This window comes from Lepidochelys kempii, chromosome 10 (genome assembly GCF_965140265.1).
Source record: "Lepidochelys kempii isolate rLepKem1 chromosome 10, rLepKem1.hap2, whole genome shotgun sequence".
Taxonomy (NCBI): Eukaryota; Metazoa; Chordata; order Testudines; family Cheloniidae; genus Lepidochelys; species Lepidochelys kempii.
The window spans coordinates 73781892-73802604 of record NC_133265.1 but is presented as its reverse complement, the minus strand read 5'-3'; the positions used below and the strand labels follow the sequence as shown (position 1 = coordinate 73802604).

General features: G+C 43.2%; 1 protein-coding gene across 9 annotated transcripts in view; it reads right to left on the bottom strand.

The window, feature by feature from the left end:
• Positions 1 to 20713, bottom strand: part of MCTP2 (multiple C2 and transmembrane domain containing 2) — a 161623-nt gene that overhangs the window by 128267 nt on the left and 12643 nt on the right. For 6 of the 9 annotated variants that reach the window (XM_073304233.1, XM_073304239.1, XM_073304236.1 and 3 more), the window contains exon 2: positions 2730 to 3272. In XM_073304233.1, coding sequence (XP_073160334.1) covers positions 2730 to 3200 — 471 coding nt within the window. In that variant the 5' untranslated portion in view covers positions 3201 to 3272. Of the gene's footprint in view, positions 1 to 2704; positions 3273 to 8114; positions 8319 to 20713 lie in introns of those variants that run through there. The other 3 variants (XM_073304234.1, XM_073304241.1, XM_073304242.1) reach the window with 3 other exon arrangements.

Genomic DNA, 20713 nt, shown 5'->3' with positions numbered 1-20713 from the left:
TGAAAGTATCTTCTCTCCTCATTGGTCATTTTGGTCAGGTGCCAGCGAGGTTATCTTAGCTTCTTAACCCTTTACAGGTGAAAGGGTTTTGCCTCTGGCCAGGAGGGATTTTATAGTTCTGTATACAGAAAGGTGGTTACCCTTCCCTTTATATTTATGACAGGGGGGCTCGGAGGAAACTTTAGCCATGATTCCATGGACTACTTGGGCACCTGAAAACTCTAGGGTTTTTGCCGATAATAATTTAGGAATTAGCTGACAGGAGCACTGTATTTAATTGTTATATAAAGAAAAAAATATATATATACAAACTCCAATTAAAGCCATGTTTAAAGTTTATATGTAAATTTAGAACAAAAAGGAGATAATACAGCAAGTTATTCCCAATCCCAAACCTTGAGGTATCAGTTCTAGAGCTTTAACACAGATATCAGAAACACAAGTTTGATACTTTGTACACTATCTTTAGTACAGATAAACAAACATTAATAAAATCTGCTTACTTTCTCTAACAGACACACTCTGTATTATTCCCATTATCTACTCTATTTTAGTCAATTGTCTTAAACTAAAAACATAATTTTAACATATGTGATTAAGTTTTTTTCTTGTTTATGAAGAAAGGGAATTTATTTTTCTAAATTATTTTGGCATTTATGTTTACTGATCACAATCATGTATGTGACTCACATAATTGTTATTGGTATCATAGTTGGAACTACATTTATTTTCATGCAAATTTTAAGTTATTTTACAGATAGAACTAAAAATACATTTGAAAATAAGTGACCTTCATCTGCCCAGTGTCTAAAGTTATGTGTTAGCTAATGGACTTTTAAACTGGCACTGCTAAAGTTAGTACAAGCTAAAGTTACATTGTAGGAAAATATTATTATTTGATTGTCATTATTTAAAGTAGTACAAAGTACAATATGATAATAAAAGTAATAATGATAATTACTCCAGCCAGGACAGGTTAGGCATTTTAGAACTCACTATTCAGTTAGAACAGTAAATATATCCCTCATATATATCAGAAGTCATTACAACTTTATAGTGCAATTATAAAATGTCTTGGTTATACCATTTCCCCAACTTCTCTAATGTAAACCACCCCTAAATTGTGATATCTACATCAGGGAAAAATCAGGGATTTTGTCACTATTTGGGATTGTGGGACTGGATGTTTCGGCTAGAATGAACAGCAGTGAAACAGCTAACGATATAGTTATTTACAATAAATGGAGTAGTTCTCATCTCTCCAAGTTATCATTTAACGGACAGATTTCAGGAACACAGCACTGCATTGGTTTAGTACTTGTCTTACACTTGGAAACTTATCTCTGCAACCATAAGGGACAGATTTTTTTGTTTGTTTGTTTTAAATTGAAAGCTTAAGTTCTGGAGAACATTTCTGTGGCCTGGGTTGGATTCTGTGGCTGCAGAACATTTAGCGCCCTGGCAATGGACAGGGAACAGCCCTAAGGAACTGTCACAATGTCAGCTACAATGATTTTTAACTGTAAGCTTGGCAACCATTTGGATGGGGGCTAAACCACATTCTAGACTAAACCAGTAACTAGACGAGGTCACTACCAAGGCTAGAGCAGTAGACCAGATTCACTCCCGGGGACAATGGGATTCACTCCCGGGTACAAGGCCCCAAGAGTAGGAAACACCAGAAAGGGGCAAGTGGGATGGCAGGAGGAACAGCTTTTTCTGTAGATGAATCCCTCCTGGTATATAGGATACTTGAGGGCAGGGGTTCATTGAGGTGTGTTTTACACTTTCTGCATCAGCTTGTGTGAATACGGCCCCCACTTTTGAAACATGAGCCACTACACTAAACATCTGTTTAGCAAGATACGGGTATGGCCCAGGTTTCTTCGCTCTATTTGAATCTCACTGTAGACAGCAAATACCACTTTGACTCAAAAGAAAATGGAGCTTAAATGGTGCAGGAGGACAGCAATGGAACAGGTCAGTAAGTAGTATTAATGACACATATTGTAAAGACACACACACATAGGCAAGTGGTGATGCTAGTCAGGACTGAATAACCCTGGCAGAGATACACTGACAAAGTTCACATGCCTCCTGCAGTCAGTGGTAGTCTCTCATTTCCATGAGTATTAAATGGGAGTGTTAGAAAACCCTTTTGTCTGTGCTTTTAACCAGATTGATCATCCTGTAATGAAAACTTGAATGAAATTCCTGAGCAGAATCCAACAAGTTCACTGTACGCCATCGAGTTATTTCAGTTAGCTCATATTTCAGGCAGAGTTTACCTTGCTCTCCCTCCCACTCTACTATTCAATCTGGTTTGGGTGGGTCTTTGCTATCTGATGAAACCAGTATATTATGATAACAAAGAAAGTATTACACCAAATGTTTCAGAGAGCAACATATTTTGAAGGTCAGAAGCCTTCAAACACTTTTGAATCAAGGGATCATTCTTTTGAGAACCTTCAAAAATTTGCCTTTAAAAGTATCCTGCACTTGCCAAAGCCAGATGCTAGAACAATGTTCCAATGTGGCATTTAGAACTTTCCAGTATATGAAAGGGAAAATTTGGAATAGGATTTATTCTCAAGTTATATACGTTAATTTTTACTGACCTAAAAATTTATTTTTAGCCTTTCTTCATCCCTTCATAACCAACCCAGATAAAGGACAGAATGCAAACTCTGACATGGTTACTTACCCTGGCTTATCCAAAAGCCCCTTACCTCAGTCATTTCTTCTGTCAGATCACCACTCAGGCGAGCTCTCTGAAGCAATGCTAAGAGGTCAATGCTGGATTTCCGCCTGGGTTCTGATCCACACATGACTTCCGTTTCTGTTTCAGTTATGTTGATCTCCGTATGCACAGCCTCCTGCTGTCTCCATTGCAGGTCCTCTCCTGCCCGTTTCAAAGAAGTGCTGCTGCTCTTGAGAGACATGACCGAGCTGGAAAGAGTGCTGGGGATAAAGGTGGACAGGGCCTGGGAACCTGAATAAGTAGTTTCTTCACCTGTGAAAGACTCACTCTCCAGTATGTCGGGCACAGATACGCTGAGGCGTCGGTCCAAGGAATGCCTTTGCCTTCTAGCCACCATTTTTCTAGAGCTTTTCTTTATCATCTTTATGTTGAAGTTTTGTAACAAAGGCCTGGTTTTCTGTTTCAGGGATCCCCAGACAGAGGATCTATCCAAATCCATAGCTGCAACAGGGATGTCACCAGCTCCTTGGCATTGTTGGTTTTGAATGGACTTCAGTAATTCATAAGGTCACTAAAAAGAATGTGAGAAGAATAAAAGCCAAATCGTTAAAGTGAACAGCAGTTCTGGATTATGACTCATGATGTCTCACCCACAGACCTTCAGTCCATTTCTAACAAGTAAGAGGAAAGCATACTGTGTTATTAGAAGGGAATGAGCAGTAGAAAGTGTGCCCTATACTAAGGAATGATGGTTAAGATTATGTGAGGCCCATTTCCTTTAGGATCATCAGAAGTGGGCCATTTCCACTCTTTCCCCTTTCTGAAACCTGATATTGTGGGTTATCAAACTTTATGAATTAAAATATTCAACTTGACAACTGCTAGAGTTACTAGGAGTCCTTGTGGCACCTTAGAGACTAACAAATTTATTTGGGCATAAGCTTTTGTGGGCTAAAACCCACTTCATCAGATGCATGGAGTGAACAACACAGAAAGCAGTATAAATATTACAGCACATGAAAAGATGGGAGTTGCCTACCAAGTGGGGGGGGGTCAGTGCTAACAAGACCAATGCAATCAAGGTGGACGTTGCCCATTTTCAACAGTTGACAAGAAGGTGCGAGTATCCGCAGAGGGGAAAATTACTTTTTGTAGTGACCCATCCACTCCCAGTCTTTATTCAGGCCTAATTTAATGGTGTCCCATTTGCAAATTAATTCCAGTTCTGCAATTTCTCACTGGAGTCTGTTTTTGAAGGTTTTTTTGTTGAAGAATTTGCCACTTTTAAGTCTGTTATTGAGTGTCCAGAGAGATTGAAGTGTTCTCCTACTGGTTTTTTAAAATGTTGCAATTCTTGATGTCTGATTTGTGTCCATTTATTCTTTTGCATAGAGACTGTCCGGTTTGGCCAACATACATGGCAGAGGGGTATTCCTGGCACATGATGGCATATATCACATTGGTAGATGTGCAGGTGAACGAGCCCCTGATGGTCATCCTTCAGGATAGGTTGCAGATCCTTGATGCACTGGAAAGCAGATAGTATACCCCTGGTCGGGGTTCTAGGGGTGTGTCTGTGTAGATTTGTTCCTATGCTTCTTCAGGGAGTTTCTTGAGTAGATGATGTAGTTTCTTTTGGTAGCCCTCAGTGGGATCAGGCTGTAGAATGTGGTGTCAGGCTGCTAGGCAACTCTCTCTGGTTCATATTCCGACCTATTCATGCTGACTACAGCACCTCCTTGGTCAGCCTTCTTTATTATAATGTCAGAGTTGTTTGAGGCAATACCCACCTGCTGAAGTGAGGAAACAGACTGAAAGAGCCAGAAGAGTACCCAGAAGTCACCTACTATAGGACAGGCCCAACAAAGAAAATAACAGAATGCCACTAGCCGTCACCTACAGGCCCAACTAAAACCTCTCTAGCGCATCAGAGATCTACAACTTATCCTGAAGGATGATCCCAAACCGGAAGGAGAACACTTCAATCTCCCTGGACACTGAATAACTGACTTAAAAGTAGCAAATTCTTCAACAACAAAAAATTTCAAAAACAGACTCCAACAAGAACTGCAGAACTGGAATTAATTTGCAAATGGGACACCATCAAATTAGGCCTGAATAAAGACTGGGAGTGGATGGGTCACTACAAAAAGTAATTTTCCCCTCTGCAGATACTCACATCTTCTTGTCAACTGTTGGAAATGGGTGATGTCCACCTTGATTGCATTGGCCTCGTTAGCACAAAAGTAATTTTCCTCCTTTGATATTCACCCCTTCTTGTCAGCTGTTGAGAATAGGCCACTTCCACCTTAATTGAATTTGCCTCGTTAGCACTGACCCCTCACTTGGTAAGACAACTCCCATCTTTTCATGTGCTGTAATATTTACACTGCTTTCTGTTTTGTTCACTCCATGCATCTGATAAAGTGGGTTTTAGCCCACAAAAGCTTATGCCCAAATAAATTTGTTAGTCTCTGAGGTGCCACAAGGCTTCCTCAGTTGTTTTGCTGATACAGACTAACACGGTGACCACTCTGAAACCAGAGGTACTGTAATCTGGAAGAGTGATTGGCTTAGTAAATATTGTAAACAAAGATTTGACGCATGGTAACGTTTTCATGAGAAAAAAAACTGCAATGCAATGCTTCTGTGCACACTTTCCTGCCTGAAAGAACATAAGCAATGCCATACTGGGTCAAACCAATGGTCTATCTAGCCCAGTATCCTGACTCTGACAGTGGCCAGTACCAAAGCTTCAGGGGTAGTGTACAGAACAGGGTAGTTGGAATGATCTATCCCTGTCTTCTCCTCCAGGCTTCAACATTTGTTTCCTATCTTTTAAGCAGTTAATGATCCATGAGAGGATCTTCCCTTTTATCCCACGACTACTTAGTTTCCTTAAGAGCCTTTGGTGAAGGACCTTGTCAAAGGCTTTCCGGAAAGCCAAGTACTCTATATTGACTGGATCACTCTTATCCACATGCTTGTTGACACCGTAAAAGAATTCTCACAGATTGGTAAAGCATGATTTTCCTTTACAAAAGCCATGTTGACTCTTCCCCAACAAATCATGTTTATCTATGTCTGGTAATTCTGTTCTTTACATTTGTTTCTACCAATTTTCCCAGTACTGAAGTTAAGTTTACCTGCCTGTAATTGCCATGATCACCCATGGAGCCCTTTTTAAAATTGGTGTTACATTAGCTAGCTTCCAGTCATCTGGTACAGACGTTTGTTTGTACAATAGGATACATACTACAGGTAGTAGTTTTGCAATTTCATATTTGAGTTCCTTCAGAACTTGTGAGTGAATACCATCTGGTCCTGATGACTTATTCCTGTCTAATGTATCAATTTGTTCTAAAACCTTTTCTACTGACACTTCAGCATGGGGCAGTACTTTAGATATGTTGGCCAAAAAAGATAGGATGTGCAGGAGATAGCTCTGTGGAGAGTATCTAAAACTTTCAGCAAATTCTTGGGCATCCCAGTATACCAACTCATAAACAGAACACTGAGGACTGCCACTCATCAGTCAAGGTGGAATGAACAGTGATGGCTCAAGGCAACACCCAAGAATCTAGTAATCCAGGCTTCAATTGATGCACAGCTAATAACATTCTCTGCACTGATTATTGTCCCTAGATTCCCTGCACTCATTATTGTCCCTGGAAGTCCCTCCCTCCCCACAGAAACACACCATTACATGTCAGAATTATTCTTTGGAGGAGACCACTTTGAAAGTTTGGCACAGCAAGAGCTATAAATCCAAGGTGCCTGTAGGCAAGAAGAGCATGAATTTGTAGAATACCATCTGAATTAGATTAAAGAGACATACTTTAATCTACACACACACACACACACACACACACACACACAGAGTAAAACTTGTTCGAACACTTATCCCGCAGCCATAGATCCTGCAGACCCTTTTTCATGCATGTAGTACATATTCCTCCATCACGATGGAGAGGTGGTGGGGCCAAATCTGAGTGATTGCCACTTGTGACCCCGTGCACCAGATCACGAGGCCCAGAGCGAGGAGTCAGGCCTAGCCCTGTAGGACAGGAGCTGTTGTTGCACGGTGAGTGTGAGGCAGGCTTGCTCTCCATCACCACTTCCTAGTATAATGCATCCGCTGAATCAGGAGGCCCCTGAAATAGCCCCATTGATATCAGAGAGACTAGTCACATCAGAAATACTTTTTAATTTCATTTAGAATGGCCAAAACCAGACCCTCTGAGAGGACTAAGGGAGGAAGACATTTTAATAGACTTCAGCACAGTTGTGAGGTAGAACACAATTAGTTTGGCCATGGAGCATTTAATAACTGAGGCCAGCATACTTAGGGAACTCATCTCTGCATACACTACTTTACAAACTAAGCTATGGCTGTCAGCTGGAGAAATGAGATGAATATACTTAATTTAACCAGCCAGCTGCTGATTAACAAACCACTAATCCACATTTTAAACTCTGCCCCTCTCTACATATCCACTCCTGGTCTCCCACAGGCTGATGCAAAGTTGCCTGAAGTTAGTGGGACTCTTTATATGGACTTCAATGGGCTTTGGATACAGCCCTTAATGCATCACCCTACCCCTCACCCTGTTTCCTCTTCTCCGCCAATGACGCCAGCCTCAATCGCTCACTTGTAAAACTCCTCCCACAAACACCTTTGAACATCCTTTCATCACACCCCTCATGCATGCAATGCTCTCTGAGGCATAACGCCACTATTCTCCCCTCCAGACCCATTTCTGCTGCGGTGCCAACACGCAGCCAGACAGACGACGATGCAGTAAGGCCAAGGAAGAGTCGAGACATGCTGATCTTTTTGATGAAATAATAAAACTTTAAAAAGTTAGAAAATTTATATAAAAATCCAGGCTAGATGTCTTTCTAGAATCTATCACTCAATTAGAAGTTATGGGCTTTATGCTGAAATTATTGGGTGGGGTTCGTTAGCCTGTGTTATGCAGGTGGTCAGACTACATGATCATATGGGTCCCTGCTGACCTCATAATATACTTATACAATCTTTCTCATCGATAGATTTTAAGGGTGTCACTCTCCCTCCACATTGCTCTACTTTTCAGATTGTCAGCTCTTCAGGCAGGTACTGTGTTTTCCTTGCTGTACTGATTAGCACAACTGGACCATAATCCCAAATTGGCCCTCTGGGTATTAATGTAATATAAACAATTAATAATAATGAGCTAACTCAATACAAGTCTTATTGACTACAGCATTAATAGCATGCAATCTCAGAAACAGGCTATTATCCAAATAACCTGACTCAAAAAGAAAAAAGAATCCCCAAACACACTTTCCTGGGCAGACTTTAAAAATTGCACAGAATGCTCCATCAGTTCCAAAGCTGATTTACACGCAAAGGGAACAAAGAACCTACCTTCAGGTACATGTAATTCTCTTAGGGTCTCATCCGTAGCCTGTTGAAGATTTCCACTGATTCCAAAGAGCTTTGGATTAGGCACTTAATGGCTGAGACACTTACTGGTATCAAATGCTTCATAAATTAATCAACTCCTTTGGGAGGATTTGCTTTCGCTATATAAGTGATATTCCAAGCAATCAAGCAGGAAAGTGGTTTCCTTTCAGAGCAGGTCTTTGTGGAAACAAACAACCTATGTGTGTGCAAGCACGGTTTTTCCATGAGTTTGGGGGCGGGGAGGGGAGGCGGAGAAAGGCGTTGACCACATCCTGCGAAAACAGCAAACCAATATACTGGACATTTGTAAGGCCCCTATAAGTGAAAGAAGCTTAATAAATTGCACAGGGAGGATTAGATTTTTGTAAAAGTGTGAGGCAGAACAATTACAGCAGGTTGGAACACAGGAAAACACATTTGTACAATTTTACTGTACATTTTCAAAACTCTACAACCAGCTAAAATAAAACAAACTGTTATCAGTCAGAAGGAAAATAAAAACAATCCTGTTTTGTTCTGTTTTTTAAAATCTCATGATTTTTAACCTACTCCTTTGATTTGGGGGGGGACCCTAATTCGTGGTTTGTGAGCATTTGGGGGGTAGCAATACTGCTTTTGTGTTAAATCAGTGTAAAAGTATCTATATCAGTATAGCTATTCCCATACAGGAAAGTGAACAAACTATACTGGTGCATGGCACTTTTGTACTGGTATAAAACTGTCCACTAGTGGCTGTGCCATTATTTTGGTACAAAAAAGTCACACCCTTAACCCACATAGCTATACAGCAGGGATCGGCAACCTTTGGCCCGCAGCCCTCCAGGGAAAGCCGCTGGCAGGCCGGGACGGTTTGTTTACCTGCAGCATCTTCAGGTTCGGCCGATCGCAGCTCCCACTGGCTGCGGTTCACCATTCCAGGCCAATGGGGGCTGTGGGAAGTGGTGGCCAGCACATCCCTCGGCCTGTGCCACTTCCTACAGCCCCCATTGGCCTGGCACGGCGAACCGCAGCCAATAGGAGCTGCGATCGGCCGAACCTGCAGACACTGCAGGTAAACAAACTGTCCCGGCCTGCCAGCGGCTATCCCTGGTGGGCCGGGTGCCAAAGGTTGCTGGTCCCTGCTATCCAGGTACAAAAACAGTGTTTAAATCAAGACTAAATGAATTTATCACTGCACCTCTTTCAGGTAGGAAGAATTCTCCGTATCTCACCAGTGGGGAACTGAGGCACAGAGAGGCCAGGGGGCCTGTTTTTTAGCGAGGTAAGCGCCCACAGCTCCAACTGAAATCAAGGGGAGAAGCAAGCACACTGCACTCGTGTGGAGGAACAATATAAATAAATCTGGCCCTAAATTACTTGCCAAAGGACACAGGGAAGTCGATGCAGAGCCAGCAAATGAGACCAGATTCAAATCCCAGTGCAATGCTTTAACTATAGGAGGCTGTACTGAGCTTGCTTTTGTTGACGATTCTCATTTAGAAACCTTTCCACCTTCAAACACGATGGGCCATTCACAGTCATAGGGCCTCCACTTCCAATATTACATCATTTTAGAATTACCAGGCCAAACATGTTTGTAGAAAATGCCATAAAATAAGACTTTTGAAATTCAAATTCATCTTTATCCAGCACCTTCTGTTTTGCTGGCTCTCTCTTGCTCTCTCACACACAAACCTGTCACATTCAAAATGCTGTTGATAAAGACAGGACCAGTTCATAACATCTGCTTCCCTAGATGAACAAAGCTCTTCAAAGAGCTGTGTTTCCTATTCCCTTTCCATTATTCCCCACCACATACACACACACTTTCCTGACTATTCACCACGGCTTGTCGTCTTTGTTTGCTTTTGTTTTGTTATTGAACATACAACCTACTCCTGCAAACGCTACCAGGCATAGTTCTCCATGAAAGGATTCATGATAGTAAGCACTTCACTCGGTAAACAGTATTTGTAGAACAGGGCCATCTGAACGATAGCTGCCATGGGGCAGTCCCTTATCAATGTATATAGCACTCTACAAATAACACTATGAATAAAGTGTTTCCCCAATAATTTATACCATATCATCATCACCACCACCATAAAAACAAAATACTTCAAGAATAGTGGACCAGTGTGTCTCAAAATCTGTTCCACCAACCTAAGGAATGTCACTTTTTTCCCTAATGACAATATAATCCAAGGAATGTTTGAAAAAACTTGGCACAGCACACATCAAATTAATGAACACAATACAGTACTCCGACATTACAAGCACTGGTCAGACTGACCCAAGTACCCCACTGTTGGACATAAAAAGTATCAGCCACTGATAGCATTAAACCCCCATAGTTTTACAATTTCCTACTTCCCCAAGGCACAAAATTGTTTACAGAATACCAAATGTCAAGACAGATGACAAGACAGGGCAGGAAGAGGTTAGGGAGTGAGTAAGTGAGTGACACAGAGGCCCATTAGTGTTTCATTGCTGCATGTCAGCAACTCTTAGTAAGCCTGACAAACTCACTACACCTCATACACCGCTGTCATAATATTTACCTGCATCTGAAGCAGCAGTTTTTTTACCCACAAAAGCTTATGCCCAAATAAATCTGTTAGTCTTTAAAGTGCCACCAGATTCCTTGTTGTTTTTTATCTAGAAAGAATGTTGTGTAAGATACCAGATGAAAACCAGTAACATGATGGTCATTAATATCATTATGAAATGTGTTACCACTATATGAGGAATTACACTGATTTTATGCTCTAAAGTCTGTAACCAATGAAAGGGAGAAACAGGTTTTTTTCCAGACAAGAAGGAAGATAGTTCTCTCCCCGTCTATAATGTAAACTGAGCTTGATGATGCAAGAGACAAGGAATAGTTCATTTGCATCAGAGGTCAAACAGGAGGAGCAAATTAATATGAGGATGTAAAATCAGCATAGGAAGACACGGGAGTCTTAACCCCAAGGGTTCATCTTGAACCCGGCGACAAAGACAACAAATCTTGGGGAACATAAGCAGAAGCAAAAAGACATTCTGGGTATTCATCACTAAGGAGACATAGAGCTCTTTGCATCTATGAACAGAGGAACCCCAACTATGGGGGTTGGTGATGCTGAGAATCAGCTATAGGTGAGAAAACTGCTTTAGACAAAGCCTGGAGCCTACTGAGGTTACATGTAGTCTCTTACACACACATTATACTTTTGTGGTTTTGTAACCATTTCTGTTTCTATTATCTCTAAGTATTAATAAATAACAGATGTAAGTGATAAACTTATTCCTGTTTTATTATAAATTCCTATCAGTGCTGTTATATTAAGGTGAGGTAGGCATCCTCAAATGAGCCAGTAGGCAGGTATAGTCTGTCTCTTTGGAGATGGCAAATTTGGTATTTCTGTGGGCATCCAGTGACAGGGGCTGAATGCTGCAGGGAGACCTTCTAGAACAGTGGTTTTCAAACTTTTTTTCTGGCTACCCAGTTGAAGAAAATTGTTGATGCCCGCAACCCAACAGAGCTGGAGATGAGGGGTTTGGGAATGGCTCAGGGCTGGGGCAGAAGGTTGGGATGCGGGGATGAGGGCTGCGGGGTGGGGCCGGGAATGATGGGTTCAGTGTGTGGGAGGGGGCACTGGGCTGGGGGTTCAGGCTCTGGGGTGGGGCTGTGGATGAGGGGTTTGGGGTGCAGAAAGGGGCTGCAGGTTTAGGGGGCTCCGGGCTGGGGCAGGGGATTGGGGCACAAGGGTGGGGCACGTGCTTACCTCAGGCAGCTTATGGTCAGTGGCACAGCGGGGGTGCTAAGGCAGGCTTCCTGCATTTCCTGGCACCATGGACCACGCTGCAACCTGGAAGCAGCCAGCAGCAGGTCCAGCTCCTAGGCGGAGGAGCATACAAGTGGCTACGCGCGACTCTTGCCCACAGGCACCGCCTCCCCAGCTCCCATTGGCCAGGAGCCAGTGCTCAGGGCGGGAGTAGCACATTGGCTCCTAGGCGGGGGGGGCTACAGGACTCCGACCTGCTGCTGGCCACTTGCGGGGCGCAGCGCGGTGTCCAGACAGGGGGGGGGACTAGCCTGCCTTAGCTGGGCAGCACTTTTAACTGCCCGGTCGGCAGTGCTGACCAGAGCTGCCCCGACCCAGTGCCTTACCTTCCATGACGCAGTACTGGGTCGCAACCCGCACTTTGAAAACCACTGTTCTAGAGCAATGGTTCTCAACCAGGGGTACACATACCCCTCAGGGTACGCAGCGGTCTTCCAGGGGGTACTCTGCTCATCTAGAATTAGTGTTTCTCAACCTGGTGGTTGTAACCCCCATGGGGGTCGCAGGACAGTTTTAGGGGGATCGCAAGTGCAGGACTGGCATAGGAGCTGGCAAGCAGGGCAACTGCCCAGGGCCCCACCCCACAGGGGACCCTGCGAAGCTAAGCTACATGCTTCAGCCCCAAGCACCGGGGCTCAGGCTTCAGCCCTGAGCGTCAGCGCTTAGGCTTCAGACAAAGCTCACAAGTGAAGAACAGGCTCCACTATCACACTGAAACATAAGTACAATATTTATATTCCAATCGATTTATTTTATAATTATATGGTAAAAATGAGAAAGTAAGCAATTTTTTTCAGTAATAGTGAGCTGTGACACTTTTGTCTATCTGATTTTATAAGCTAGTAATTTTTAAATGAGGTGAAACTTGAGGTACACAAGATGAATAAGACTCCTGAAAAGGGTACAGTAGTCTGGAAAGGTTGAGAAACACTGTTCTAGAGAGACTGGGAACTGAAGTACAACAAGGGTTAACCTGCAAGGCAAAGTTAGGACTGGCAGAATCCTAAGGAGTTTGTTTGGCTGGCTCCCAAACTGGGGTGGTGGGGAGCTACCATCCAGTAAAGCACCAAAAAATCCCTCTTGATAACGCAGAAAGGTAATTGCATGACTACAATTCTAGATGCCCCGAGAGAGCATCACAGTAAGAAGTAAAGAAAGATTATCCCAATAACATCTCACCACAATGCTGTGTTCTGATGAAGCAGTGACAAACTTTCCAGTGACAACATTGGGCGAGACAATGCGCTGCAGTGGAATTGCATAAATATGTGCCAGAGTTCAGAGTAGCAGCCGTGTTACTCTGTATCCGCAAAAAGAAAAGGAGTACTTGTGTGGCACCTTAGAGGCTAACAAATTTGAGCATAAGCTTTCGGGAGCTACAGCTCACTTCATCGGAGTGTCTTTTTATAAATATGTGCATTTCTCTTAACTGATTACTGTGATCTACAGCAAATGCCAAAAAACCAGCCTGCTCTTACTTTCTCCAGTGTTTTCTTTTCCTGCTTTTACTCACCATCTTTAGCAGCAGGACAGTAACTATAATTTAACAGACAGCAGCAGGTTCTCACTTGCTCATAATAAGTTTAGTCTTATTTTCAATACTTTCAGCATTCTCCATATATTCTACTTCCATCGTAGATCAGAAGTTTTCTTTCCTGCTGTAAATTTCAAATGCTTGGTGCCAACATCATCACAAAATCTTGTCTAAGCAATCACACATATGCAGAGAAAAAACTGTCCAGGGCCAGAGCCTCAGCCCCAATACCTCCTCCTTCGTTCTTCTCTGGCATTCATGATATATCGTAGCAAGGAGTTTCATAGGCTTATTATGCACAAAAAGTATTTCTTGTGATCAATTTTAATTTTTTTGCCTTTCAATTTCATTGAATGTCCTCTTGGGTTTTTTCCTGTATTAGGAGAAAGGACACTCCTATTTATTCTATTTCCCATCTCTATACTATTTATGTTTATACCCACTCAGAGCCTCGCTGAATAATCCCAATGTTTTCTCTCTCCCCTCATACAGAAGGCTTTCCATGTCTCTAATCATTTCTGTCTCCTAGCTTTGAACCCTCTCTATTTCTGCTTTTCTGTTTTGTTTTGAGACAATGTGATCAGAACTCACCATAGTACTTAAGGTCAGAGCACGCCATTAACTGATATAACTAAACATTTTTAGCGTTTTCTCTCCTGTTCTTTAGGTATGCTAGCACTATGTTTGATTTGGGGCCATCTCAACACATTAATTAGTTTTCTTTGAGCTCTCCACTTTTTCCTGGATAGTTACAGTATATTTAGAATATGTACAAGTAGTTGATATTATTCCCTCTACTTTACATTATTTTGACTTTGTCACCATTGCATTTCATATGTGATCATTTGGTTAGGTCCCTCTGAGCTTCCTCACAGTGTTCACTGACCTAAATAATTATGTCATGTAAAAATATTGCCACTTCTGTTTATTTCCATTCCCACACCATAAATAATTATATTGAACAACACTGGTCCTAGTAGGAAAATGTGGGGCACTCCATAGTTAACCTTGGGCCAAGACAAATATTGATCACGTTTTCCCACTTTATTTTCTCTCTCTTTACCTGTTTCTGATTACTGGAACTGAACATTACTTTGGTTATTAAGTTTCCTTAAAATGCTCGTGAGGGGTTTTGTCAAAAGGCTCATTTGAGAGTTTAGATAAATTATGTAAACTAATTCATCTTTATTCACTATTTTGCTGGGTTGTCGTGAAGCTAAATTCACTAGCATATAGTGCTTTGAGACCTTCAGATGGAAGACCTTCTACAAGTGCAAATTGTTAGTAAATAGGTGCAGAGAGTCATGCTAAATTACAATATGATGCACCATCATTGTGGAATGTGTTGCCATATTCATTCTGACTACTCACCCCACTACTGCCACCAGTCCCCATGGAACAACACGATAAACTGAACCTGTAGGCTTACACTGAAACATTACCCAGCAAACTTTTTAAGAAGTACCCTCAAAAGCAGTAAAAATCAAGTATATGCAATTGAGCACATGAACGCTGCTGTTATACCTTTCATAAATATTCTAATTGTTGTATTCAATTTGCTTATACAATGAAAGTGAAAATAAAGGGTCGGTTTGCTTGCCACCAAGCTTTGTGAACATATGCTTAAGTTAGGATGCTTTCAGCTACGACTAACCACTCCTCAACATTTAGAACAATTCTTATAATAAGTAGCTGAAAAGACCAACAAATGACAAACAGAGGCTATTAGGAAGATGTTCTTTATTCACATGTCTTAATACTGGTTTCAGTTCAAAGGCAACTCTACTGAAGCCTAACCTAGTGCAACTTTACACATTCCAGCTCCCTCAACGTGAAAGCTGAAATAGTTTAGCCCCTGTCTATATAAAGAATTTCCCCACGATTTCTGCCATTGGTGGCAGGCATTGGCATAGCTGCACCAGTGTAAAGCCCTAGGAGACAGAGGGGACAGTGCTTTAAGTTCACCTAAACTGGTTCCAAGCAAAGGTAAGTTACGCTTGTACAAACAGCGGCTAGGAACCACGTGCTAGGTATGTAATGTTAATAGCAAGGTTTACCGTGAAAGAGTGTACCCATTGTTCTATAAAATGTGTTTTAAATACCACTGTCCCTTTTTTTTCCTCCACCAGCTGCATGTGTTTCAAGGATCACAGGATCTTCTCCGTCCCAGAGGCTAGCGAAGATTAGAAGGTGGAAAAAACGCACTCGTGATGAAATGTTCTCTGAGCTCATGCTGTCCTCCCACACTGACAGAGCACAAACGAATGCGTGGAGGCAGATAATGTCAGAGTTCAGGAAAGCACAAAATGACCAGGAGGAGAAGTGGTGGCCTGAAGAGAGTAAGTAGTGGGCTGAAAAGAGGGCTGAAGCTGAAAGGTGGCAGCAGCGTGATGAGAGGAGGCAGGATTCAATGCCAAGGCTCCTGGAGGATCAAACTAATATGCTCCAGCATATGGCTGAGCTGCAGGAAAGGCAGCAGGAGCACAGACCACCGCTACAGCCCCTGTGTGACCAACCGCCCTCCTCCCCAAGTTCCATAGCTTCCTCACCCAAATGCCCAAGAACGCAGTGGTGGGGCCTCCAGCCACTCCACCCCAGAGAACTGCCCAAGCAACAGAAGGCTAGCATTCAATAAGTTTTATAATTTTAAAATGCTGTGTGGCCTTGTCCTTCCCTCCTCCACCACCCCTCCTGGTGCTACCCACCTCCACCACTCCTCTTGGGCTACCTTGGCAGTTATCCCCCTATTTGTGTGATGAATTAATAAAGAATACATGAATGTGAAGCAACAATGACTTTATTGCCTCTGCAAGCGGTGATCGAAGGGAGGAGGGGAGGGTGGTTAGCTTACAGGGAAGTAGAGCGAACCAAGGGTGGTGGGGGGTTCCATCAAGGAGAAACAAACAGAACTTTCACACCGTAGCCTGGCCAATCATGAAACTGGTTTTCAAAGCTTCTCTGATGTGCACTGCACCCTCCTGACAACTTCTAACCGCCCTGGTGTCCGGCTGCGCGTAACCAGTGGCCAGGCGATTTGCCTCAACCTCCCACCCCGCCATAAACATCTCCCCCTTACTCTCACAGATATTGTGGCGCACACAGCAAGCAGTAATAACAGTGGAAATATTGGTTTCGCTGAGGTCTAACTGAGTCAGTAAACTGCACCAGCGCGCCTTTAAACGTCCAAATGCACATTCTACCACCATTCTGCACTCGCTCAGCCTGTAGTTGAACAGCTCCTGACTACTGTCCAGGCTGCCTGTGTACGGCTTCATGAGCCATGGCATTAAGGCGTAGGCTGGGTCCCCAAGGATAACTATAGGCATTTCAACATCCCAAACAGTTATTTTCTGGTCTGGGAATAAAGTCCCTTCTTGCAGCTTTTAAAACAGACCAGAGTTCCTGAAGATGCAAATGTCATATACCTTTCCCGGCCATCCCACGTTGATGTTGGTGAAACGTCCCTTGTGATCCATCAGAGCTTGCAGCACTATTGAAAAGTACCCCTTGCTGTTTATGTACTCGCAGGCTTGGTGGTCCGGTGCCAAGATAGGGATATGGGTTCCGTCTATGGCCCCACCACAGTTAGGGAATCCCATTGCAGCAAAGCCATCCACTAGGACCTGCACATTTCCCAGGGTCACTACCCTTGATATCAGCAGATCTTTGATTGTGTTGGCTACTTGCATCACAGCAGCCCCCACAGTAGATTTGCCCACTCCAAATTGATTCCCAACTGACTGGTAGCTGTCTGGCGTTGCAAGCTTCCACAGGGCTATTGCCACTTGCTTCTCAACTGTGAGGGCTGCTCTCATCTTGGTATTCTTGCGCTTCAGGGCAGGGGAAAACAAGTCACAAAGTTCCATGAAAGTGCCCTTATGCATGCGAAAGTTTCACAGCCACTGGGAATCGTCCCAGACCGGCAACACTATGCAGTCCCACCAGTCTGTGCTTGTTTCCCAGGCCCAGAATCAGCGTTCCACCGCGTGAACCTGCCCCATTAGCACCATGATGCCCACATTGCCAGTGCCCGTGCTCTGAGAGAAGTCTGTGTCCATGTCCTCATCATTCACGTCACCGCGCTGACGTCGCCTACTCGTCCAGTTTCGCTTTGCCAGGTTCTGGTGCTGCATATACTGCTGGATAATGTGTGTGGTGTTTAATGTGCTCCTAATTGCCAAAGTGATCTGAGCGGGCTCCATGCTTGCCGTGGTACGGCGTCTGCACAGAAAAAAGGCACAGAACGATTGTCTGATGTTGCTCTGACGGAGGGACGGGTGACTGACGACATGGCTTACAGGGAATTAAAAACAAAGGGGGTGGCTTTACTTCAAGGAGAAACAAAAACAACTGTCACACAGAATGGCCCCCTCAAGGATTGAACTCAAAACCTTGGGTTTAGCAGGCCAATGCTCAACCTACTGAGCTATCCCTCCCCCCGGTATTTCAGGCAGGACTGAATCTCCATTAAACTTTTCAAGGTGCCCCTGACAGACCTCACCGAAACAATTGTCAGCCATTGATTTCACGGACGGAGGGGGGAGCAAATGAATACAAAACAAATCTGGTGTATTTCTTGTTTTGATCCACTCCATCCATCTTTTTACATCTTTGGCTGGCAGCAGATGGTGCAGTAGGACTACTAGCCATCCTCATCTCCTGCCTGCTCGGCAGAAGATGGTACAATAGAACTGCCGGCAGGACTAAAGAGAATGACCTGGTCGAGCCACTCCTAATTTAGTCCCTGCGCCCATGTCTGCCCAGGTGCTCCTGATCAACCTTACCGAGGCAGCCAGGAGCACCTTGGACATGACGACGATGGTTATCAGACCTATTGCACCATCTGCTGCCACAAGGCAATGGTTTGCTGCTGTGTAGCAATGCAGTATCGCGTCTGCCAGGACCCAGGAGACGTAGGGTGATAGTGAGCTGAGCGGGCTCCATGCTTGCCATGGTATGGCTTCTGCACAGGTAACTCAGGAAAAAAGGCACAAAACGATTGTCTGCCCTTGCTTTCACGGAGGGAGGGAGGGCCTGACGACATGTACCCAGAACCACCTGCGACAATGTTTTTGCCCATTAGGCATTGGGATCTCAACCCAGTATTCCAATGGGCGGTGGAGACTGCGGGAACTGCGGGAACACTCCGGCAGTCGACTCTAGCCTTGGTACTGTGGAAGCACTCCGCCAAGTTAATGCACTTAATGCACTTAGAGCATTTTGTGTGGGGACACACACAATAGACTATATAAAAACGATTTCTAAAAAAACGACTTCTATAAATTTAACCTAATTTCGTAGTGTAGACATACCCGTTATTCTCTTTAATTTGTGCAGCTAATTGATAGACAGACTTGACTTAGGGTATGTTAAAGTGTGTTAGATATGAAACAGGTCACGTTAGATATATCAGACCTTTCCCATCACTGCTTACAGAACCTCACTCAAGTATAAATCGTTACCATTATAAGCAAATAATTTGAGAGACAGAAAGCTTTGCATACTTACATTTTAATGGCTTGCTTTTAGTTACTTATCTGGAAACATAGCCTGCCTCGGATAAGCAATCCTAATCAAAAGGATTATGAAAATACTTTTGCAAAGTACTGGTAGTCCTTTGTTTGCATTCAAGTTTATCAGTTTATCCTTGAGCTTTCAAATTCAGTTCCCCATGTGATGACTTTATTTTAAACGTTTCGAGGGAAATCTGAGCCCCATTCACTTCAATAGGGTCATGATTTTATCCCTGCAATGTTGGCTGCTTAAATCATTTAACTTTTCTTGTAGAACAGGTGATGCCAATATGAAGCATTGATTTGGATGGGCTTGCAGCCATACCTCCCAGCGCTGTGATTTCTTATCTCATAAGCTAAACAGGGCCAAAATGTGGATAGGAGACCTACAAGGAATACCTCAATGATACAGATATGATCAGGGCCAGCTCTAGGTTTTTTGCCACCCCAAGCAAAAAAAAATTGCCCCCCCCCCTTTTTTTTTTTGGCATTTAACATGTTTGCAATGTTTTTGTTTTGTTTTTTGGCTGTTTACAAATTTAAAAAAAATGAAAATAGAGAATTTGTAGTTAGTGAAATAAAACAATTTCCTACTAGTGTACTCATTTAATTTTAACAAAATCACAATTACAAACAATTTGGGTTCAACTATACACTGTAATGAAAAACGTTAGTGTCTTCCGATGCACCCAGTTTCTCATAAATTGGGTCTGGGGACCGGGTTCTGTTCTGGCTGGACTGGCACCGCAGAGGTCCACAAGCAGTCCCCGCCGCTCAGGCAGGGCTACAATCTCACCTGCAAGGTGGGAGCCTGCCCTGGCGCGGGGTGGGGAGCAGCGTCCCCAGCTCCACCCATGCGCGGGGTGGAGGGAGCAGCCGGTGGGCTCAGCTGGTGGGGAGGGGGGATGGGATGGCCGGAATGCCGCCCTGAGAAATGTGCCACCCCAAACACGTGCTTGCTTTGCTGGTGCCTAGAGCTGGTCCTGAATATGATGCAGACTATTCTTCCCTCTGTGTCAATACAAAGAAGTGTCCCAGGCTGGTGTTACTGGCTCCTGCAGGTGCAAATGTGTAGATAAAGTCCTAATCACATATGGTCATTCAAGATTTCATAGGACTTTTTGCAACAGCAGGGGTTTACGTGTTTTTGCCAAATTCCAACTCTGGCAATAACATTTTTTTTCCTTCCTAAATTTTTCCTGCAGTTTCAATTGAAAGTAATCTCTCTCTATTATTGCATAATTCTTTGAAAAGCACTTTGGGATCCTTCAGCTAGAAAAGGTGGGAAACGGTGACATACTGGAATCGTGCACATTATAGTCTTTTGGTTTGGTCCATTCCTCTCTTACCATCACTTTACACTATATTAGGCAGTACGTTAAATGCTAACTGCTTCACCAAAGACAACTCTTGCATGCTGCAATGCTTGAATAAAAACAGATCAACAGAAACAGACTTCCTTTTATTCATGTTATCTGAAGGAAATCTAGGTCTCTGCAGATGAACGTCATAATGTAAAAACTCTAGAGGCAAACACTGAACTTAACAACATTTATTTTACAAAGCTTGTTGTGAGATTTGTTTTTATTTTATTTTTTCTTGTACACAGAGATCCCTGGGTATTTTAAGCCCTGGGCTCTTGCCTTTTTTTTTTTTTTTTTTTTTTTTTAAATAACCGGTCACATATACAATGAGTTACAATAATGA